This window comes from Manis javanica, chromosome 5, assembly GCF_040802235.1.
Source record: "Manis javanica isolate MJ-LG chromosome 5, MJ_LKY, whole genome shotgun sequence".
NCBI classification, from domain to species: Eukaryota; Metazoa; Chordata; class Mammalia; order Pholidota; family Manidae; genus Manis; species Manis javanica.
In genome coordinates this window covers 134,890,798-134,916,060 of record NC_133160.1, presented here as the reverse complement: position 1 = coordinate 134,916,060, position 25,263 = coordinate 134,890,798, and the positions used below count along the sequence as shown (strand labels likewise).

Genomic DNA, 25,263 nt, shown 5'->3' with positions numbered 1-25,263 from the left:
AATCTACCAATCCATGGATTTAAAAGTTAATGACTCCAATGAGCTCCAGCTTGAGAGGAAGCATAAAGAAGAGGCTTTGCATCTATTGTGTCATGAATGTTAAGAATCATGAGGGTGTAAATTTTTCCTATTAAGAATGCCCTTTCTTCAAAAGTTGACCTTTATGCTCATAAAGCTTTAAAAACAAAAACAAAAATACTCGCCCAAACAAAATAAAATGTCTTCTCCCAATTTTAAGACACTTGATGCAAAACACCCCAATCCCTGATCTGTTGCACTGCGGCATCTAGCTCTTGAGTTCCCAGTGAAATTATGCCTTTGAAAGGTGTGTAAACACAGTGCTGTCACATGGGAGGAAGATAAATACTTCTGCCCCCTTTAGAAAAGCAAACTAAAATTAGGCTTCAGGAGTGCAGATGGTCGTCAGGATTTGACAATGGAATGGCCTTGGTTTCTAGGCTTCTGGATGGAATCCCTGGCCCCCCAGACGGCCCGAATGGCCTGTCACATACTGCAATGAGCCTCATCGCTCCAGTCGTCGCAGTCATTATAGCCGTTACACTGCAGTTTCCTGGGGATGCAGATTCCACTGGCACAAAGAAAGTTCTCGCCCCCTCCACAGAACACTAAAATGAAAAAGAGTAGAAAAACAAGGTCAGAGTAAGAAGGGTTTCTTTTTTCTTTTAAAATTAGGAGAAATAAGTAAAGAACAGAAAGAAAACCTTTCTTTGCTACCGAACAGACTTGTTTCCAAGATCCCTCGTCAATTCTTCTTTGGCTCTCTAGAACATTAATTCTGAAATTACCAAGGAATAACACAGAATGTCTGCCCAAGAAAAGCAAAAGAGACTCACCAGTGGGCTTGCAGAGTGAGAGGCACTTACATTGAGCACACAGAAGAGTAGCCTCATTAATTGTGTAACTTAGGTGGGGAAAATACCAAATGGGAGTATTTTTATTAACAACTGAAAATTGCTTCAAAAATGAAGTGCTATTAATTGAACAAATGTAAGAAAATAATCTCACCTTCTAAAATGCTACTCAATATTGCACAGACAAAGCTATAGTAAGAAGAGGCAATTGATGTGTGCTTGAATACAGGCAGAGAGACCACCCGCCCTGTACATGTAATACATATTTACTTGCCTTAATAAAATGCCAGAGTCTGTTTTGGCAAAAGGAAAGAGAAATAACATTAGCTAAGAGTATATTCGTTCTTCTTTTTTCCTTAACAAGACTGCATTTTGGTATTCCTGGCGTTCAGTATTGTGGTGTTCTTTTTCTTAACAAAATACAACAAATATTTGTGTCAGAATTAAGGTAGACAATAAATGTAAGATAAAAAGCTAGAAAGATTTTTTTAAGGGAAATCATTAATAAAAGGATAAACTTCAATAAAATGAGTGTTAAAATACACTTATGTATTTGGTAATGGGTGTCAAATGCCTTTAAAATGTGCATAACCGTTGACCCAGCAATCTTATTTCTTGGACTTTATACAAAGGAAATCATGAATAAGTGCAAGTTTTTATTTTTAAGGATATTCCTACCATCACAGTTTATGATTAGGAAACAGTGAAATAACAACTACACAAGAGCATGGGACTGGTGACATAGGTTTTGGTATCCCCGTAATAAGGAATACTATTACAGTCATTCAGAAGTAACATGTTGTAGAAAATACTTGATATCTTGGGACAACATTTAAGATAATAAAAGGCTTAATACAATTAGCCTAGAAAGAGGTATATCCAGTTACTGTGTATCCGTGGATTAGAAGTAAAAGTAATTTTTGTTTTCTTCATTATACTTTATTCTGTATTTTACAAATGCTCTTATAATGATCATTTCTTACGTTTTTTTGAGGTGTAATTGACATACAACATTAGTTTCAGGTGTACAACCTAATGATTTGGTATTTGTGTACCCTGTGAAATGATCACCACACAAAGTCTAGTTACCATCTGCGACCATACAGTTACAAAATTTTTCTTTGTGATGATGAGAAGTTTTAAGATTTACTCTCTTGGTATCTTTCAAATATCCACTACATGATTGATTATAGACACCATGCTGCATATTACAGCTCCATGACTTTTTTTATAACTGGAAGTTTGTACCTCTTGACCCCCCTCACCTACTTAATCTACACTCCACATGGCAACGACCATTCTATTCTCTGTATCTATGAGTTTTGTTTTTTAGAATCCACATATAAATAAGAACATAGGGTATTTGTCTTTTTCCATCTAACTTACTTCACTTGGCATAATACCTCAAGGTCTATCCATGTTGACAAATAGCAACATTTCATTTTGTTTAATGGCTGAGTAATATTCCGTTGTGTATATATACCACAACTTCTTTATCTATCCATCCATGGACAGACACTTCGTTTCCATATCTTAGCTATTGTAAATAACACTGACATGACCATGGGGTGCATATGTATGTTTGAATTAGTGTTTTAGTTTTCTTCAGATATAGCCAGAGAAAGAGAATTGCTAGATCATGTGGTAGTTCTATTTTTATTTTTTTTGAGGAGCCTTCATATTGTATGTCAAACCCATCTGTATGTCATCTTTGGAAAAATCTCTATTCATACAATTTACATTCCCACCAACAGTACGTGAGGGTTCTCTTCCCCACATCCTTGCCAACATTCGCTATTTTTGTCTTTTTATAACAGCCATTCTAACAATGTGAGGTGATCTCTCATGGCTTTGATTTGTATTTCCCTGATGATTAGTGATGTTGAGCATTTTTTCATGTGTCTGTTGGCCATCTGTATGTCGTCTTTGGAAAAATCTCTATTCAGATCTTCTGTCCATTTTTCAAATTGTTTGGGTTTTTTTTTATGTTGAGTTGTATGAGGTCTTATATATTTTGGATATTAACCCCTTATCAGATATATGATTTGCAAATATCTTCTCCCATTCAGTAGGCTGCTTTTTCATTTGTTGGTAGTTTACTTTGCTGTGCAGAAGCTTTTCAGTTTGAAGTAGTCCCACTTGTTAATTTTTGCTTTTGTTGCTTTTTGCTTTCATAGTTTCATCCAAAAATGTCATCACGAAGACTGATGCCAAGGAATTTTCAGACAGGCCTATGTTTTCTTCTAGGAGTTTTATGGTGTCAGGTTTTACATTCAAGTCTTTAATCCATTTTTAGTTATTTTTCTGAATGGTATAAGGTTTGTTCTTTTTCATGTGGCTGTCCAATTTTCCCAGCACTATTTATTAAGAAACTCTCTTTTCCCCATTGTTTGTTCTTGCCTCCTTTGTAATAAATTAATTGACTATATATGTGTGAGTTTATTTCTGGACTCTCTATTCTGTTCTATTGATTTATGTGTCTATTTTTAGACCAATATCATACTGTTTTGATTACGACAGCTTTGCATTATAATTTGATATCAGGAATCATGATGTCTCCAGCTTTGTTCTTCTTTCTCAAGATTGCTTTGGTTATTTGTGGTCTTTTGTGGTTCCATACAGATTTTAAGATCATTTGTTTTATTTAAGGAAAAATGTCATTTGGATTTTGTGATATAATGAGTTATAAAAATTCATATTTGGTCATTCATATGACCAAACATATATTTCCTAGGTATATATGGTCTTCATCCACAGTTCCTGAAAACACTGCAGAGTCTTAAAGGTGAAACAGGCATTTTGTCATATTAATGAGAGACTTTTGGACCCCCACCCACCCAAGGGCAGTGAGGGTGAATCAGCCAATGGCCAATAATCTAATCAATCACGACTATGCAATGAAGCCTTCACAAACCCCCCTGAGAAGAGCTTTTTGCTCTCTCTTTGCTCTGCTGCCTGCTCTGCTTGGCTGGATCCTGCTTCTCGGTCAGAGAGAGCTTCTATGCTTGGGGAATCAGAATGCCTAAGCCAGGCCTTAAGCTCCATGAGGAAAGAAGCTCCTTTATTTGGGACCTTGGCCTGTGTCTCTCTTCATCTGGCTGTTAATTTGTATCCTTTATGGAATCCTTTATTAAACTGGTAAACATAGTGTTTTCCTGAGTTCTGTGAGCCACTGTAGCAAATTAATTGAACCTAAGGGGGAGGTCATGGGAACCTCCAATCTGTAGGCAGTAGGTCAGAAGAACAGGAACTGAATGGGGCTTGCAACCAGTGTCTGGAGTGGTGGGTAGAGGGCAGTCTTGTAGGACAGAGCCCTTAACCTGGAATCTTGTGCTGTCTCCGGGCAGATAGCATTAGAATTTGAGTTGAGTTCTCACACCAGGGTGCCCAAGAGTTGTTTGGTGTTAGTATGTGTGGGAAGAACCCCCTCCCACATACTTACACACAATGAAATTGGGTCCAGGAAACTGAATGGAGTTATACTACTATTACTGCTGTGTATAATGTTGTTATTGTTATACATATATGTAGGGAAAAAAAGACGTCATTGTATTTGGTGTTGGATGAGTGGGAATTTCAGATTTTAATAGGGATTGCATTGATTTATAGATTGCTTTAGGTAATATGAACATTTTAATATTAATTCTTCTAACCTATGAGCACAGAATATCTTTCCATTTATTTGTGTCTTCTTCAGTTTCTTTCATCAATGTCATATAGTTTCCAGTGTACAAGGCTTTGCCCTCCTTGGTTAGATTTTTTTTTATGCAATTGTAAATGGATTGTTTCCTTAATTTCTCTTTTAATAGTTTATTGTTATTGTATAGAAACACACAGGTTTTTTAAAATATTGATTCGTACCCTCTAACTTCACTGAGTTTGTTTAGTAATCCTGACAGTTTTTGGTGAAGTTTTTAGAGTTTTCTATATATAAAATCATATTGTCTGCAAATATTGACAAGTTTTCCTTTGTTTTCCAATTTAGATGCTGTCTATTTATTTTTCTTGCCTAACTGCTCTAGTTAGGACTTCTCATACAGGCCTACCTCATTTTATTGCACTTCACTTTACAGAGGTTTGCAGAGATTACATTTTTGACAAATTGAAGGCTTGTGGCAACCCTGTGTCCAGCAATCCTATCAGCACCATTTTTCCAACTTTGTGCCTCACTTTGTAAGCATTTGCCCACTTTGTGTCTTTGTACCACATTTTGGTAATTCTTGCAGTACTTCAAACATTTTCATTATTATTGCATTTTTTTTGGTGTCTGTGATCAGTGATTATGATTTGCTTAGAACTCAGGTTAGCATTTTTTTAGCAATAAACTGATTTTAATTAAGGTGCATAATGCTATTGAATACTTAATAGACTACAGTTTGGTATAAACATAATTTTCATATGCACTGGGAAACAAAAAAAAATCATTTGCCTCTACTGTGGTATTTACTTTATTGCAGTGATCTGGAACCAAACCCACATATCTCTGAGGTATGCCTACACTATGTTGAATAAAAGTGGTGAGAGTGGGCATCCTTGTTTTGTTTCTGATCTTCAGGGAAAACTTTCAGATTTCATTATTGAGTATGATGTTAGCTGTGGGCTTGTCATACATGACCTCTATTATATAGAGATATGTTCCCTTTATACTCACTTGGTTGAGGATTTTTATCATAAATGAGTGTTGAATTTTGTCAAATGTTTTTCTGCATCTAATGAGAATATTGTAAGATTTTTATCCTTCATTTTCTTAGTGAGGTACATCACAATCAATTGATTTGAGGTTATTAAACCATCTTTGCATCCCTGGAATAAATCCCACTTGACCATGGTACACCTTTTAATGTATTGTTGAACTGCTACTATTTCATTAAGGATTTTTGCATCTATGTTCGTCAAGGATATTGGCCTGTAGTTTTATTCTTTGTTGTGTCCTTATCTGGTTTTAGTATCAGGGTAACGCTGGCCTTGTAAGATGAGTTTCAAAGCATTCCCTTCTCTTCAGTTTTTTGGAATAGTTTGAGAAGAATAAGTATTAAGGCTTTAAGTGTTGGGTAGAATTCATTAGTGAAGCCATCAGGTTATAAAATTTTGTTTACTGGAAGGCTTTTGATTATTGATTCAATATCCTTACTAGTAATTGATAGATTAGTTTTTCTATTTCTTCATGATTCAGTCTTGAAAAACTGTATGTTTTAGGGATCCATCCATTTTTTTCTGGTTGTCCAATTTGTTGGTGTATAATTGTTTATATATTTATAATGTATATGGTGTATAATTGGTCTCTTATGGTCCTTAGTATTTCTTCAGTATTACAATATAACTATATCAGTTTTCTTTCGGTTTCCATTTGTGTGGTACTTCTTTCTCCATCCCTTCACTTTCAGTCTGAGTGTGTCCTTACATCTGAAGTGAGTATCTTGTAGGCAGCATATAGATGGGTCTTGTTTTTTTACCCATTAAGCCTTTCAGTCTCTTTTGATTAAATAATTTAATCCATTTACATTTAAGGTAATTATCAGTAAGTATGTATTGCCATTTTTTAAGTGGTTTTCTGGCTGCTTTGTAGTTCTTTTCTGTTAGTCTCTCCTTCTCTGGCTCTTTTCCCTTGTTGTTTGATAATTTTCTATAGTGTTATGCTTACATTCCTTTCTTATTATCTTTTGTGTATCTACTATAGGCTTTTTGCTTTGTGGTTACCATGAGGCTTACATATGATAACCTATATATATATATGTAACAGTCTATTTTATGTTGATAGCAACTTAAGTTTGAATGCATTTTAAACCTCTACATTTTTACCCCACCCCCACATTTTATGTTTTTGATGTCACAGTTGATATCTTTTTATTTTGTGCATATTCCTTGATTATTGAAGTTAAGTTATTTTTACTACTTTTGTCTTTAACCTTCATACTAGCTTTATAAGTGATTAATTCACTGTATTTACTATATATTTACCTTTTCCAGTGAGTTTTATATTCATATATTTTCTGGTTACTAATGAATGCCTTTTCTTTTCAGCTTTAAAAAAATCCATTTAACATTTCTTGTAAGGTTGGTTTAGTGGTGATGAATTCTTAGCTTTCGCTTATCTGGAAAACTCTATCTGTCCTTCAGTTTGGAATGAAAACCTTACCTGGTAGAGTGTTCTTTGTTAGAAGTTTTTTCCTTCCAGTGCTTTGAATATATTATGCCACTCCCTCTGGTCTGCAAGGTTTCTGCTAAAAAATCTGCTCATAGTCTTATGGAGTATGTAACAAGTTATTGTATGTAACAAGTTGTACATCATATGTTGTTTTTCTCTTATTGCTTTTAAGATTCTTAACTTTTGACATTTTAATTATAATTAAATATAATATAATATACAAGTCTTGGTGTGGCTCTTTTTGGATTCATCTTGTTTTGTATTTTCTGGATCTGGATAACTGTTTCTTTCCCCAGAGTTCCACTGCCCTGTCTTCTCAATCACTGATCCTTTCTTCTGCTTCATCTAGTCTCCTACTGAACCCTTCTAATGTATTTTTCAGCTCACCTATTGTATTCTTCAACTCTGTGACTTTTGCTTGGTATTATCTTATATTTTCTGTTGAAGTTCTCTCTATGTTCATCCATTCTTCTCCCAAGTTCGGTGAGCATTTTTGTAACCATTACTTTTATTAGGTAAATTACTTATCTCTATTTCATTAAGGTTTTTTCCTGACTTTTCCTCTACTTCCTTTTTTCCTTGACTCTCTGTTTCTACATATTAGGTGGAACAGCTGCCTCTCCCAGATGTGAAGGAGTGTTTTTTTTGTAGAAGATAAAACTTAGCTTTCAACCTTTTGCTAGCTCTTAGTTGTCTCTGGAATATTTGTGATTGCTTAAGCAGCTGAATATATTCTTGATAGCTCCCAGAAGTTGAGGGTATGCCAAGACCTGTCAGTGTTCCAAAGGGAGGGATCTCAGTCAGCACCTAGTACCAGGCTGATTGGAATCCAAGCTCTTAGGCAGTGTCTTTTGAAGTATTCATATATATATGCAGTCCTGTGGGACTGCAGCTGTAAACCTGCTGACATCCAGACCAAATCTGAGGTCTCCTCTGGTGACAGTTGGTACATTTCAGGCTTCAGATGAGTGTATGATCTCCTTTTTTGGAGATACCAGCAAGCTGTAGTGAGGCCAAGAAAAAAGTGCAAAGATGGTGTTCCCTGTCCTATGTTCCCTGAGAGCACTATGTAGCCTCTAATATGGAAAACTTGAAGTCTTACCCTCAGGCAGCAGCTCCAGGACAAATAAGTAGGCCTTTTTCACAGAAAGACTGGAGGTGTTTCAGTGTGCTGTCTATGCAGTGCCCTGTGGATGGTAGCCTGCCAAGAACTGTCTCTCTAATTCTTACAGTCCCACGGGTCCCAAGAATGCAAGCTCCCTCCCCACCAGTCATCAGAGCCAGTCAGACAAAGAATGTCCCCTGTGTGGACTGTGTGCTCCCACTGGCTTTAGTGATGCAATAGAAGAGAATAAGGTTAGGGCACAACCATCAGCTTTTGTGATGTCTTATTTTTTTAATTAGGGGAAAAATAGCTGATCATTTTCATGAGTTCCCAGTTCAGCATAACAGTAGATGAATACAACCCTGGAAAAATTTCTCTCTGTCTTTCTCTGTCTCCCTCAGTCCACAAAAGAAAATAAAAACAGCTATGTGGTCAGTTATCTGCTCATTGTCACCATTTCATGAACCATGTATTCCTTGATGAGAAGAGCCTTTTCAACTAACTAAAGGGAAGCAGGAAATAGAGGACATTTAACTCAGAAGTAGAAATACATAAAAATGCAGACTGAGTGCTCTGGGTAGTGAGGCCCATGTCTGTCACATTTCCCATGTTCCTGTTCCCCAGCAGAGTGGCTGGCACTCAGGAGGTTCTTAGTTAACCTCTGATGAGAAGAAGTCCCTCAGTCTCAATGGAGCAAAATATAGTGCCACAAAGCAAAGAAAAAAAAATGCAATGAATAAATTATTTTCCAATTCTATCAAGGAAATCAGAGTTTTGATTTGCTAAATATTAAGTACTAATTGATGTGATAAGTTCCTTCTGATGCTACTTCATGTGTCATCTTCATGAGACCAACAACAAAAGTGCTGGTTTTCCATCATACCTCATCATTTCAGTATCAATACAAATTACATCCATGGATTTCAACTGCCAAACATGAAATATGTTTATATTTCGTAGTTTTAGAGGATTCATTATGGTACTATACTTCCATAAATACAAATATAGACTTTTAAAGAGTACACGGGAAACCAGATATAAAATGAAAACCCAAAACACTTTTTACCTGCCAGTCTACACAATATCCTTTCTCTAGGGTTAAGAGAAAATGTTCAAGGAATAAGTGTTTATCCTACTGTCATACTGTTTCTGTATTATACTAGCGAGTGCAGAAATTCCATCTCTCTGCATTTTAGCAGCTGCAATGCCCCAGAAGAATTATTGCATTCCCCACCTTATGGCTCTGATGATTCCTCAAGAAATGTAGCTGGAAGTTCAATATTAAATAGCTCCTCACATCTCGGTTTCATCTTTAAAACCTATATATTTTACTCCAGTAAAGCCATTTCTTGTGTATAGTTATATGAAATCTGGATCAAATTTTAACCACAGCAGTGCTTGCATTGTTTTGATTATTGATATCCTGTCTTGGCTGATTCAGCAGAAACTGATTTCTTTTGTGTGATTCCTCAGTGAGAGATGTGGCTGCCCTTGGTTTTAGGAAATTTTAAGTTGTTCCTTTATTCTTATTCTTTCTTTAGAATTTCATAGTTACATTAATCAATATTATTTTTATAAAATTAAAATAACTTTTGTATACATTCTATTTGATTACTTCTTAACCTGTATTCAGAATTTCCACTTTTCTATGTGCAAAACTGTTCAACTGGCAAAGTATTTCAAACACACCTTATTTGGAATTTCCAAGCAGTTCCACAAAGTAGACAGGTAGGCATTCTATCACAACTTTCTTAGGGGAAGTGGTACTTTACAAATAGAGAAACTGGAATACCATGTAGTCAAGAAAGTAATTATCCAAAACCATGTAGCTGGGAAAAGGTGAAAACCACCCAAGAATCATGAGGTCTGGGCTTCAGGCCCAATCCTCCACACAGCAACCACTCCCTGTTTCTAGTACAGGAGCAGCTGTGTAGTCACCTAATATGTGATCAGTTCAAGAATATCAAGTTCAAATAAAAATTCAAGCTTGTCTTTATTTTCCTCTGTAAACAAAAGATAAATAAATGTCTGTCCTTTAGGTGAATTAGACCGGATGAGATGACAGCCCATGTTAGCTCTGGGTATTTAGAAAATACCCTGAGAAAGCTCTTAAGTTTCCTTAGAGGTTTTTCAACTATAAATTTCACTGTGTTATAACAATCATCTTCAAACAGCCTATTGACTTAGCCCTTAAGATGACAAAAGGAGATTTCCTAAGGAGAAATTATGCTATAAAATCCTCACACCATATAATCTTCTGCTAGCATCATCTATAATTCTAAGAAGTATATGTTGGACTTTAAATCAATAGCAGATTGATCAATGGAAGATGCACTTGTTAATTGAACAAATATTTACTGGATGTTTACTATGTGCTATGCATTATTCTAGCACCTGAATATAAATATAAAGAAAATTAAAATAACTCCCCACCTTCATGTAGCATTTGTTCTACTGATCATCTGATAAACATACTTTTATCAAATAAAGATGCTTCACCACCGAAGTTGATTTCCATTTACGCATGTGACAACTGATTAATATTGATGTAACAATAACAGTATACAAGGGGGTATTGTTTAAGACAGTGGTTTACACATCCAAATGATGGAGACAATTATAAATCACCTGGACTTCAGATTTCCATGGATTCTGAAGAGTATATACCCATAAGTATAATCAGCTCTTTTCATTATTCTGGTCTCTGACAACAGACTGCTGAGAAAACCTCCACCCCTGAGGTGACTTTTAGATTTTCACTAACTGCTTCCAGCGATTTTGGTTCTCTCTACCTATGTATTATGGGCAGCGTTTATATTGGCAAAAGCTCTCAGTTCTCTGGTTTTTAACGTTTAGAGTCTTTTTCAGGAATCACCTACCGCTTATTGACTGTTCAGAGGCTTCTTTCACTCTGTCTTTGAGCTCTTGAATGAAGTCTGAAACTCAGGTTTAACTCTGCCTCCCATGAGAAAGCTCACCCGGCATAGAGCGTCAGTCATCACCTGAGCCTGTACTGAGAGCCTGTCACCCCTTCCTTCTACGTGCTGCTCAAAATTAACTTACTGTCAACCACTATTACTCTTATCTTTTACACAACTATTTGAGTAGATGAAAAAGAGCAAGTGTAATCTCTTAGCAGCTGATACAAGAATTCCTTTTGGGGAGACCACTATATCTCTGGGCATAATATGTTGATAAAAGGATTTGGGGGAAAGATAAGAGATGAGGGGAGGAGAGGGAAACCCAAGGACATGCTCAAATAAGCAAACTTGGTCTTTACTATGCCCTCTAAATCATATTTACCATAAGGCCCTTGCATTTCTTAGACATTAAGATGCCTGGGGTAGGTATGTCTACGGATGGGTATCTGAAGCTGTATGTGTAAAAGGAGTGGTCCCCGTGGGGAGAGACAGAAACCAGTGCCACTGGGTGCTCTCTCGGGGGTGAAATGAATTTGAAAGTTAGTTGGGTCTCCCTGAGGACCACAGCATAGAGAAGACCCTTTGTAAAACATAAGTATCTACTGGAATATTTCAAGCTTTCTTCTGAAGAATAGGAGGTGAAATCTCTTCTTCCATTGGCCATACAAAATCCACAAAGCTTAAGTTGCTCATTTTTTCACTCATTTATTTAACCAATGTCGCACTCTACTAGGAGCTTGGAACCCATCACTGAATACAGAATACATCCCCTGCTTTGTAGATATTATATTCTAGAGTAACAAACAATACAAATAAACATAATAAATAAAATTATTTATTATAATAAATAAGAAGGCAATAGTGGTATAAAGAAAGATTCAATAGACTAAGAGACATAGGAGACGTGAGGGCGGGGTAGGACAGGTCCTAATATTAACTAGGGTGCCATGGGCAAGGCCTCGTGGAAAGGTGACATTAAAGTAACAACCTCAAAGAGGTGAGGGACCAAACCTTAGGGGAAGATTTCTGCAGAAGGAAGTGCCAATGTAAAGACCCTCAGCAGGTACGGGAACAGCAGGGAGACTTGTGTGGCCACAACAGAGCAGGTGAGGGGGAGTACAGCAAGAGAGGAAGCAGAGTGGAAGGAAGGGCCCAACCATGTGGAATTCTGTGAGGACTTTGTAACTCAAACAAAATAAAGAGGAGTCATTATAAGGTTTGAGGAAAGAGTAGCATGAACTCATGGAGTAGTGTTGAAAATACTCCAGAGGAGCAAGAAAAGCAGTAGGGATGGATAACTATTAGGAGGCTATTGAAATTATGCAGAAAGAGATGATGGCGTCTTGGAGTGGGTGCAGTGGAGGTGCTGAGACATGATTGCATGGTAAGTGTATTTTGAAAGTAGAGTCAGAAGAGTTTCCTGGTCCACCTGATGAAAGATGTGATAGAAAGAGTGAATGATGATTCAAAGTTTAGAGCCAGCCAGAAGACTGGAATTGTCGTCTACCAAAATGAAGAAGGCTACTGGGGAGCAAGGCTGGGAGGAAAACCAGGAGTTACATGTTGGACACATTTGAGTCTGACATACAGCAGACACCAGGTGGAGGTGTTGAGCAGACAATTGGATATGTAAGTTTGAAGTCTGGGAAAAAGAACAGGACTACAAATATAAAGATGTGAGTCATCAGCATATTGATTTAAAGCCCATATGCCTAGATGAGATCCCCAAGGGGATGGTTAGTGAAGATAGTGAAGAGTAAGAATTAGTGAGAAAGTGAAGCGAAGATAAATGAGGGGTGAACTGTTAATCCCCACATTTAATTGCTCTGGGGAAGAGGAGCAGCCAGCTAGGAGACTGAAAAGGAGTGACCAGTGTGGTAGAAGGAAAACCAGCAGGTGAGTGTGGTGTCCTGGAAGCCAGATGAAGGAGAGGGTATCAAAAAGGGGGGGATGACCAGCTGTGCCAACTGCTGCTGAGAGGTCAGGTAAGGTGAAACTGAGAAGTGACAACTGAATTTGGTAATGTGGAGGTCAGTGGGGACCCTGATAAGAGCAGCTCCAATGGAGTGGAGAGGATAGAAGTCTGACTAGAGTATGTTTAGAAGAGAATAAGAGGAGAGGAAGTAGCTCAGAAAGGAAAGGTAACTCCTTTGCTGCAGAGGAGAACAAGTGGGGTACATAACAAAGGAAGTGGGGTTTTTAAAATATTGTTTAATGACTGTGTGAGTACATTCTTTAGCAGGGAGCATAGAGTGGTGCTAAGTCAGCTTACATATTAGCTTGAGTCAAACAAACAATGACCACTCTTGAAGATACAGGGGCTCAGGAATGAAGGATCATCAATATCAGGAATATTTTTTACACTCTAAAAATGAAGCCAGTCTTTTATCTGTCTGTCCCTCTAATCATATCACTAAAATGTGGCTTCCTCAGAAGAATTATCTATCTTTCAAGGTGAGAAATCCTTCTCATTCTCTTCATCTTCTTCAACATCTATTAGACATGGCACCATGCGAGTCACTTCTAATGTCATTATGCTCAAGATCATCAGAACTGCAGACTGATTAAAATGAAACAAAACAAAATGCATCCGTTTCTGTATGAGTCCTATAATTCATATTAGCAGAAGATATTTGTTTGCTTTTTGTCTCTCTCTGCCTTCTAGATTATAAACTCCTTGAGAGAAGGCATCTTATCCATTTTCCTCACTGCTCTGTCCCAAGTCTAGAATGGAATTAAATATTTGTTGGATAAATAAATGAAGACTGAGATTATACAATGCCTAGCAGGACTAGATGATCATTCCTTTTCCTTGGGATGTTCAAAGGTAATGGATAGCTACAATTTTATTCTTTTAATTGCCAAGGGAATAAACTGCTAATCAAATATTAAAATCTCTCTATGTTATAGTGGGATACTTACTCAACCCCGCAGACTTCTGAGCAGTATGTGCTTGCATATGGTAGGACAGTGAGCATGAGAGACCCTTCTGCCTAAAATAATCTTCCCCACTGGCCTGTGATGATGTGTCTAACATTCCCCCAACACCTACACCCATATTAACCATTTTTTTAAAAACGGTGGCTCTCAGATGATTCTAGGATACCCAGGAAGGGGACTTTGGAACCACATCATCATTAAAAGGGTGGCTTCAGTCCCCTATTGCACTTAAACCAGAGAGCTCTACTCTTGTCTGCATCATACATTTGAGTCCATGAAAAATTCCCTTTGAAAATGGGTGTTTGCTGCCAAAAAAAAAAAAGTTTGAAAACTCTTCCATCCTTAAGATTTTAACTGTTCAGTTAAAATCTAAGAGAGATTACATTTTAATTCATTTTATGGCTATGAATACTTACTGCTGAATTTGATTATGAGCTGTTTAGCTTTTCATTACATTTAGACTTGAAAGAATGAGTATAGGATGAATGGAATGGGAGAGTTTGAGAAAGGTTTGAATCATGAGGTGTAAGAGAAAGAAGTGAAACCCAGAACCACAAATGAGCTCAGAGTGGCCCTGCTGGAAGGTGGCGTGGCCATGGATCTAACTGTCACTCTATGGTGCAAGAAATGTCACATCATTTTATTTTTCTAAGTCAAATTAATTCACACCTCTCCACTAAAAAAGGTGATTGGAAGTATTATTCAGGCATGTTCTGCAGTGGCTTCAACCTCCCTAGGGTGATGTAAAGGTCCAAGGAGCTTACTTAGAACCCAGAAGAGCTGCAGAAGGCGTGCTAGCTTTCAGTCCTCAGAGAACTGCCACAGAGCTCATGATTCTAAGCTGTCAGTGTGAATGCCAGTCAGACCACCCCATTAGGTCTGTGCCATGCCAGGGAACAGGGCCACAGTTCTCAACATGAGCTATTCTGGATGTACACAGCCATTCCTCTCTGAGATCCTGCCTCTTCCCCCAAGCAGGGGAGCACTGGACCCTGCTACATGACCTTTCAAGACTCAAGGATGTCTCCTCCCTCCCCTACCTCCACCTTTAACCCCCCCAGCCACTCTGGGAGATCCCACACAATTTGCTCACTCATCTCTCCTCAATGCTGGTCTCCCCTTTCTGCAAATGCAGAGGGGACAACACATGACCTTTTGGCTTTCTGAGTAGCTTGCTCTATGATACAGATTTTCATTCATTACTGAGGGAGCAAAGGATTCTATTAGCACCTTTTTGACCTACAGACTTCTCTCCCAAAGTAGTATATGGTAGGCGGTTAGAAAATGCTTGCTGGCTATATGCACTTAGAGACTTCTTAATTTAGATATTCTAAAATGGGAAAGTGCCAGAGAAGAGAAGAAAGTTCCTCTCTTAAGATCTGTGGTGCTGACCGTAATGCAAAGGCAAGGTAAAACTAGTTCCCTCACTACAGTCCACTCACTTTAGTTCCAACTCCCTCAGCGCCTATTATATAACATGTCTTAATTAGTGAGGAACCATCTCTGTTAAAGAAATGTGCAAAGGAAGTCCAAAACAACTCCCCCACTTAGATGTCCTCAAGACCAAGTTACTCCTTGACTCTTGTTTTTTCCACTCTGAAATAAAGCTGTTCTTTGATTCAGTGTAAACTTGGCCATCTGGCCCTCAGCTTAAATTCCTGAAAATAAGAACTAAGTATATTTATTGCCTGTCTGACAGCATGATGGAAGATCTGTCATTCTATAGAAAAATCATTCACCATAAAATTATCTAAAAATCATTCACCATAAAATTATCTAAAAATCATTAGCAGGAAGCAAAAACAGATCTGAAACTGGTGGCACTCTGATAGCAGAATTTAAATAGAGTTTGGAAAGCAGGTCCGTGCCATCATTCAACATCTCAAGTAAAATCACAGTATTATTTAGAGTTAGACAAAACCCTGCTCAGGAGGCTTTAAATCAAATTAGGCAGAGGGGAAAGTAAAGAAAGAGCAGAATAAAAGCAGGAAGTCAAGCTTTATGATCAGCCACTGCCAGAAATAGACCACCAAGCAGAAGTCTAAAGAAGCTTTTTGTTTAAATAATATTTATTCCTGAAAGAAGGAAGGGAAGGAGAAAGGAAAGAAGGAAGAAATGGAGGAAAAGGAGTAGTGGAGGGAGGGAAAAACATCTTCCAAACAGGGTTTGTTGAATTAAAAGGATTTGCAGTGTACTCCCTCAATTTGTAGTGTCTGAAAGGGCCAATTAGGACTTTGAAGCAATTTTATCAGAAGTCATTGGAAAATAAGATGCATACCAGGACTCTGTTATTTATCATTTCCTGCAAATGAGTGCAATAACATGACTTCAGGTTTGTAAAGAACATGGACAATTTAGAAATTGCATGCTTACAGTCTACCCCCTCAACGAGGCATGCAAGGATTTCTAAATTCAGAGATAATTACACAAACATTTAGGTTTTTTGAATTTCCTTTAGGAAATAAACACTTTATTTTCTAAACAAGTAATTATCATTTAATGGCCCTTAAAATATTTTTGAGATTTTCTTGAAATATAAGCCTGTCTCAAATGATATTTTGCAATTTATTCACTATTACCCATAAACTGATAATGATGGAACAATATATACACTACATTTGACAAATTTCAACATATGTAGGATGTTTTCTATAGAAAAGCTAGATGGATGCACATATATATAAGGGAACTAAAAGGGATATGTATGATTTAGAAAGAAAATAAGTCTCTTGCATGAATATAGTAGTATCTGAAAAGTTATACGTATTAATATTTCTGCAGACCTTTATTTACCCCCCTTCACCCCTTTTCCCAGACCTTTTTTAAATGTATAACTTACAACATCTATAGAGAAGATTTCGGAGAAAAATGAACAAAGAAATATAATCAGTCTGAAAGTCTATCCCATGGTATTTTTCCTATTTGTTGTGTTATACAAATTGGACCGAGTTTCTTATATAAGTTAATAATTGGTGAATTTCATTGTCAACTCAAACCAAATTTAATTTTAGGCCTAGTTTCTTTTCTTTTAATCCATTTCATGTATTGACAATATAAAAGCTAGAATAAATTGTCTATGACTTTGCAATACTGTGTGGCCTGAGGCCCAGAAATTCAACATATATACTTAGAATTTACTGTGAAAAGAACTTTGAAAAAATGTCTTTCAAGAACAGATTGCAGTTCTACCCTAATGTCCAAAAAATCATTATTATTTTTGGAGAAGACTGTACTGTATTACCTTCCCACCTACTCTCTACTGTTAATTATTATAACTTAGAGAATTCCAAAGCATTGTCATTCTTACAAACTCACTGATCTTCAAGATACTGTAAGACCTCACTTACCTTCCAGATCAGATAACCAGCAACTGGATGCCAAGACTCTGAAGCTCTAGGCTGGAGCTCTGCCTGAGACCCTCTCCAATCTCTGTCTTCTGAACTGGTAACAATAAACCCCACTGACTCGCCCTCATGCAGTAGCCCGTTGGGGACAGTATGCCCTCCGTTGGTTCAGGTAAGGTGGGGGTGGGAAAGCCCAGATACTTCTAGCTGTCTGACCCCTCAAGTTCAAACCACCTCAAAATAATCAAGTAACTTCAATCCTAAATGCTATCCCAATTAAAAGAAAATAAGTTGATAGTAAGGAAATCAATTCATAAACACTCATGCAAATATCCATACTAGATCTATAGAACAGAAACATAATTATTCACAAGAATAATCCTGAGATATGAAAATCAAAGTTAATCTTTGAGAAAAAAAGTATGGATTTGGGTTTAAATTAAGCTATCTGTGTTGCTTTGGTCAAGTTATTGAACCTTTCTGAGCTTCAGTTCCTTTCTCTGAATCCCGCCTGCTTTGGAAGTGTCTTTGAGGGTATCAGTCAGTCATGGATAGAGAGGACTGAATAGAGGCACTGAAACTGGTAATACCCAGTATGTTCTGTTTACTAAGGCTGGAAAGATGGTATTTCACAAAATCTCTAATGCTTAAAGGGTTAACCTGCAAGTAACTACAGGGTCCCATTCCCTAACTTTATCAATGTAGCACCTCCTACTTAGACCTGGAAGGAGGGGACACTGATGTCTTTGTAAGCAAGTTAACTGGAAAAGAACATGGTTCTGAGGGGTCAGCACACACAGGAACCAATGTAACAACATCTGGGGATAGAACTTCTAACTTTTCTTTGGTTCATAGACAGAAAAGGAGATCAATTGTTCCAGGAAAGGTAACTTTTGCTGTTAAGTTGTTTGTGTTCTGTTACAGTATTTACATAGTGGTGGACCCAAAATTCTCTCTTCCCTGCTTCCTCTACTCCTCTGTCACTGTATGCCTCCCACAGCACAGCTACATAAAGTTTCTTCTAGTGTCCTTAGCTACCAGGATTGTATATAACAAAGCCAAACAGACTAAACCTAACATGGAAAAAAATCAACCTTGCCTAAACTAAATATAAACACAATTTAATTAGCCTGCATTCCAGAGTCATAGCTGCTGACTTGCAGAGACTAGAAGATAGGGTACACAGTACCCAAGGGATCAGAGGAAGGGGGAAAATTGCTAACTTTTTTCCAAAATCTTCACAGGATTTATATGCTCCTCTGTACTGGTAGACAGAAATAATATCCCCTGTGAACTAGATACAGTGATTCAATCAGGGGGACAGAATGAGCCAAGAGAAGAAGAGGTGAGAGGTTACGAGGAGCTGAAGTTTTAGGAAAGACATACAGGGACCAGAAATGGATGGCAAATAACCTGGCATGAAGATCAGCTCAGAGTCAAGTAAGGAAAGGTCTACTTTATTCCTGAAAGGACTTAAGACATTGCTGCAGATGATGGAAGGTCTAAGACTGTGTGTCTATCACTATGAACTCTATACTGCAATTTGAGCAATGATGTAGTCTTGTCTAAAAATACTCTGCTGATGAATCTAATATGCTCAAATTAATCCTGGGAAATTTTATGATACAATTGGCCAGTTGTGGATTGGTTGAGGGACTGAGCTGGGAAAAGGTTCCTTTACTCCTGCTTGCCAAAAAGGTAGGGAACATGCAGTTCCCAAGCAGGATCACAAGATGGCAGCCACACTCAGCACAAGGACCCCGGTGACCTACAGGGAAGAACTCAGCCTGAAACCCTCTCCCCTGTGAGATGCACAGGGAATTCCAGCTGGAGACTTCTCTTTCTAAAGGACATTCTTTGCTTGTGTCTGTAACTGGATGAATCTGAAATCATGAAATCCACTTCTGCCAATTATTACAGACAAATGAAAAGTTCTTCACAACTGATGCCTACTCATATGTTTTGCACATTCTTCTATTGGTTTTCTTCTTTATTGATTTATTGGAGCTCCTTTTGTTTCAATTATTTTCTCTCAGGCCATTGTCTTTCAAATACATAGTCTCTAGAGCTATACAAAAGTTTAACATACATGTGAAGTCAAATCTATCAGACTTTATGGTTTATGTCTTCATATACCACATCTATTATATGCATTATAAAACAGAACCTCTGTGAGGGCAGTGATTTTTGTCTGTTTCATTTCCTTCTGTAGCCATAAGAGCTAGAAGGGTGACAGACATATAGGATGGACTAAATTAGCTTTGTATTCAACCCAGAGCCTTTCTAGAGAAGATGGAATACACTGCAGTCAAAATTTAGAGACACATTCTGGCCAAAATACTCTGAAGAGAGGCACAGGGATAGGGAAACCAGGTTAGGTTTCCTAAAGTCACAACTGATTTTGACATGGCCATAAGAAGAAGGCACAGATTGATTGATTGACTTCTGTCAAAGTAAGAAAGCTTCCCGTATTGCTGACTGGTCAAAACATAAAATACATAGCCTGATCTGTATTCCATGGAATAGAAGACCTCTTGAGATGCTTTCCAGATTTAAGTTTCAGTGAAATGCCAAAGGGGAAAAGTCTGCTGACTACTTGCAAGCCAGTACCTTTCTTACTACCAGTCACCAGAGGGAGACCACATAGTAAAGTGAAGCTCACAGTCCATAATATACTGGTGGGAAGAGCCCAGGGCTGTGACAGTATTTGAAAACAATTGTATTTATGTGGTTTAGTATTTGTGTTAAAATAAAATCACACATCCTTTATAAATCATTTTGCATTTTAAATACAGGCACAAAAAATGAGCCTCATAGACCATTGCACTGTGGACTACTAATAGGTCCTTTGTGTATTTCTTTCAGAATTGACTTTGTCCATTCTCTTAACAACAATAATTTCAGAAATCCAGTTTTTACGCAGCCAGTTTTCTTTCAAGCGGCTTTTTATACATTTTTTAGAATTATAATTTGCACATAATGTGTTTTTGGTCGAATAGAAATGGATTTTTCAGCGGGTGATCTCCACAAGGCAATCTCATTACAAATGGCTGTTAGAAAGTCTCACCAGGGCACCCAGACTGAAAGGAAACTCTGCACAGCTGTAGATAAGTTTTTCTAAAATATTAGTATCATAAGCTCCAAACTTCTCTGCTCTGAGTTCTCGGAAGAAAACTGCTAATTTTGCTCAGCAGCTATCCTCCTAAGAAAAATTTGTGACAGCCATTCCAGAGCCATTTACAAGGAGACAAGAAAAGGAGGCCAAGTACTTTATAAAACTTGGCTTGGTTTGAAGGGCTCCTCGGGGGTCTCCCTGCCTAAAATAGTTCCCAAGAAATTCCTCAGTTTGGATTTTACTCACTTAACTTAAGCCAAAAGTCCTCAATTAAAAGGCAGTTCTGGGGATTCCTCACTTATTTAACCAGCTAAGAATTCCAGAGCCTGTCTGCAGAAGGCACAGCGCTGAACACAGCAGAAACCATAAGGCCTTACAGAGACCGTAAGAGATAAGGTCATTATCAGCAAATAATACCTTCAAAGATAATACTTCACATATTAACATTTTTTATTATCTTTTACAAAAACATACTGGAAAAATCAGTATGAAAAATAGGAAAGTGTGAAATCTAAAGAAGGAGTCCCCCATCAAGAACACTCTGGAGGACTAAGGGTTAACATGGGATGGGCAAGGACCAAAGAAGGGAGGCCAGTAAATTACACAGGAGTAAGAGAGAAGTCCTTTATCTTAATAAAAATTCTACCCACGAACCGATATCCATGACTTTGTCTGAGCCTACATTTATCAAGCGCTTTGTATTTACCAGGCAATGTCTTAAAGGCTTTACCCTCACTGTTCCTTAGAACACAGGTGATAACCTCATTTACAGAGGATGAAACCAAGACTTGGAAAAGTTAGGAACTTTCCCTGTACTATAGATAGTAAGTAGCAGAGCTACTTACTAAAACCCAGGCAGTTTGACTCCAGAGCCCATACTTCTAATATAAACACTCAAGCGTGCTATCTTAGTTTCATATTGATGTCGTAAAAAATTCGCACAAGCTCGGTGGCTTAAAGTAAAGGAAACCCATTCCCTCAAAGCTCTGCAATCAGAAGTCTGATATGGATCTTGCTGGGTCAAAATCAAGGTGTGCTCCTTCCTGGAGACTCTGGGGGGCTGGTTTCCTTGCTCTTCCCAGCCCCTAGTGGCTGCCCCCCGTCCTCTGCTCATGGCCCCCTCCCTTCATGTTGAAAGCCAGCAACACAGGACATCTCTGATCTTACATCTGTGTCACATCTCTGACTCTCCTCTTCTGCCTCCCTTTCCACTGTTAAGGACTCTTGTGATTACATGGGGAGACCCTGGAGCATCTCCCTGTATGAAGGTCAGGTGAGCAGCACCCTTATTTCCATCGCCAATTTAATTTCCCATTGCCAGGCAAACCTATACAGTCACAGGTTCCAGGGATTGGGATTTGGGCCCCTGCAGGGCACCATCACTCTGCTCACCATAGATGCCTTGATACTCATCCCTTCGGGTGCCTCTTATGTATGAACAGCATATGACTGCCTCAAACAGGGGGCCTTCTCTCCCACCTGCTGCTTGCCCTCCTCTTCCCTCTTCCCACTCCCTGCATCTCTCACTTGATTCCAGCCTGATTCAGTCAGTTCTACTGCAGGAGGAGTACAGGGTGGCAGGCATCTAGGCTGGGCAAGATCACTAGGTGGAAAATTGCTGTTCAATTCCACTCTTGTAACAATAATGTTCAAAAGACTCAGGAATGCTATTCTAAAATGCAAATGAATCTGATATCAGAACTTGGTGTGACCAAGAGCTGTCTGTGCTTTTGCAGCAGACAAGCTGTATGTGCATCTGCCTTTACTGGCAGGTGAGAGCAAGGAAACAGAAGACAGAGCCTGAGAAGAGTTTGGCCATGATGTCCCTCTCTTTCTCGTTTCTCACTAGTAACCAAAATCCTTCAAAAACCTCAAAAGAGCTATTTGTGTAAGGGCAAAGAAGGAGAGATGGGACTACACACTACTCTGCAGCAGTCACAGCAAAGTTAACAAAGAGGTAGTTGCCGAAAGCTGAGAAGGTAGACTTGGCACCAGCTACATAATTTGTGGGGTCCTATGGAAAATGGAGATTCAGAGCCCCTTATAGGAAAAACAAAGTATTTTAAAGATACTAAAACATAAACATTTTTTCTTTTAAAAAATTACTTATGAAACATAATAGTAGTAATAGTGATATGAGAATCAACATAAATATATGAATTATACAAAAGCAATATTCTTGTATCATAATTTAATATGATACAGTAAATACATTATTGGTATTATTTCTGGCACATTTTTCTGCAAATTCATTCACTCATCAAAATTTATACTTTTAGCAACATTATTTTCAATCTATGTAATTGAAACTGGCATAGAAGCTTGACAAAATGCAAGACTGCAAACAATTTGTTAATTTTTAATTTTGACAATCCTTTTTATGACACCACTTTTAACTGTTGCTGTTAAGAACACTGTACAGGCTGTGACAACATTGGGATAGATCTCTGATAAATTGTTTTGAAATACAAATTTTAGTATATCTAGAGCTAATATTCTCATGAAACAATTTTAGTAAAAATACTTAACTCTTCATATGAATCCATTTTGTGCAAGTATGAATTTAATTTTAAATGTGAACATACAATGGCATTTTAATGTTTCCTCTGTTTTTTCCTGTAAATTGTAGATATTGTATGAGGAATCAAAAGTGGCTTCAAAGTTTGTTATAATTCAAAGTGCTTGTTTATATATTCTATGATTGTATTGCCAATTATAAGGAAAACATTATTTTATATTATCTTCCTTGTTAATAAATGATTCATTTGAAGTTTCGATGAAGACTTCCTTTCCATTGACAATGGTTGGGTATAATATCTATTTCTAAGCCTATGGATATTTGTTTCACTATGCTTTAGAGATCAAAATCAAGGATTTTAAAATCTCAAATTCTAATAACTCTTGGATACTTGCTTTACTGCAGTGTTCATGCATATACTTTTATTGTGCAATAATTTACTAACAAAGTCTGCTGCCCAGGCACCAGCAGCTCCTGCCTCTAGGTTCAGGCTGGAGAATTAGTATTGGAGCAGATGCCACAGGGACAGGCTCCAGGGACAATTGACAAGGCCAGCCTCCCACAGGTCCCCACGAAGAGCCCCACCTCCTTTCTGAGGCCAAGGCCACAACAGTCACCTTCAAAACCTGCTTCTGTGGTGTGGCACCATCGTGGCCCCCAGTCTGGGCCCAGGTCCTGGCCTGGCCATCACAGCACTGCAGTCCTCAGGCACATGCATGCAGCATTTGGGCCACCAGGCAGCTGCTCAGAGCCCTCACCACCCACCTCTGTGCCAGTTGGCATGAGCCCACGTGAGCACGTTACCACCTCATATATCTCCACCACCCACACAGATGCTCCACTGTCCCATCAAACCTCACTTGCAAAACACAAGCATAAAGTTCTGAAGAATTTCAAGACGGTGACAGCAGAACATTAAAGCAAGCCTGGAACCCTGCTGAGTGCAGGGCCCTGTGCCACTGCTCAGATTCCCAGCTTGTGAAGCCAGCCCTGCCCTCAGCCTTCCCAAGGCAAAAGGCAGGGAGGGTGAGAAAGGAATGACATCCTGCAACAAGTCCCTCTGAGAAGTTCCAGTGGTAGGGGTCCCATCATCCCATAGCTTCATTCAACCTAACCCTTGGGCCACGGTATTCACCCCCTACCCACATCTCTTCTGCCACACCCACCGAATTCTGTCCTGGTGGAGTCACTGTCTAGACAGGGAAGCCTGCACCATAAGATGGCAGGGAGTGCTGTGGAGTGGGAGGGCTTGTCCTGCTAGTGTACTCTCCACCTACAGGAATGGGGTTTCAGGTGCCCCTGGTCACTCAGCAACTACAACGCTCAGCTCTTTGATGCTGGGTGTGGCCATGTCACCAGATAATATACTATACCATTGTATTATATTACATTACATTACATTATACTATATTATATTATATTATATTATATTATATTATATTATATTATATTATATTATATTATATTATATTATATTATATTATATATTATATTATATTAGTATTATGATTCCTAATATCTATCATAATTTTACTAAAATTCTGTGAAGTAGAGGCACTGACTCTCCACCTTTAACTGACTGTGCTTTTAACATTTCCTTGTTGCTTCAGGGTCTTTAGGATGAGCAGCAAATATTTCCCCATGACAATGGGAGTTCCTGGGGGTCAATCTGTCCTGTGCTAAGCTGCCTAAGACTGTCACCACTTTAGGCTTCTGCTGTTTTAAATGTCTCATTTTTCCCATTACGTCAGGCTCAGCAGCCACCATCTCTGCCATGTCCAGAGTCCTGCACCTATAGTTTATCCATCTCTGTTTCTAAATTGTTTGCCATTCATTATAGAGATCTCAGAAGCCAAAAAATGCAAGTTTTCAAATTTGTTTCAAAAGTTAAAGTAAATAGGCTATGAAAGAGGGCTTTGGGAAATATTTTCAATGGCAGAAGTGAGTATTTGGTTGTTTACTTTTGCTTGTTCATATTTTACTTCTTAATCATTGGTTGTGTTCTGAATAATTTAGGTAGCAATCTCTGGATAAATGAGGTGATACCACATATTCAAATGACTGAAGTAAAATAAGAGGCACATTAAAAGAAACAGTGTTGGTACAGTGGAAAGAGCACGGAGCTTTACCATTACAACTGAGTTCAAGTTCCAGTTCTACTTCTTAAACATCTGTGTGAACACTCACACCCATTATGCAGAGATATTTTGAGGATTAAATCAGAATAAGTGCTTGTCTCCATTTATGGCACATATAGAGTCCATACAGGCAAGCCAAATTATTATTTTTAAATCATGCAATAT

The 25,263-nt window shown here is 38.1% G+C and overlaps 1 protein-coding gene across 9 annotated transcripts in view; it reads right to left on the bottom strand.

Moving 5' to 3' along the window:
- CORIN (corin, serine peptidase) overlaps nucleotides 1–25,263 on the bottom strand; it is a 232,193-nt gene that overhangs the window by 73,655 nt on the left and 133,275 nt on the right. For all 9 annotated transcript variants that reach the window (XM_017652016.3, XM_073237664.1, XM_017652015.3 and 6 more), the window contains one exon: nucleotides 513–626. In XM_017652016.3, the coding sequence (XP_017507505.3) occupies nucleotides 513–626 (114 nt within the window). The remainder of the gene's footprint in view (nucleotides 1–512; nucleotides 627–25,263) is intronic.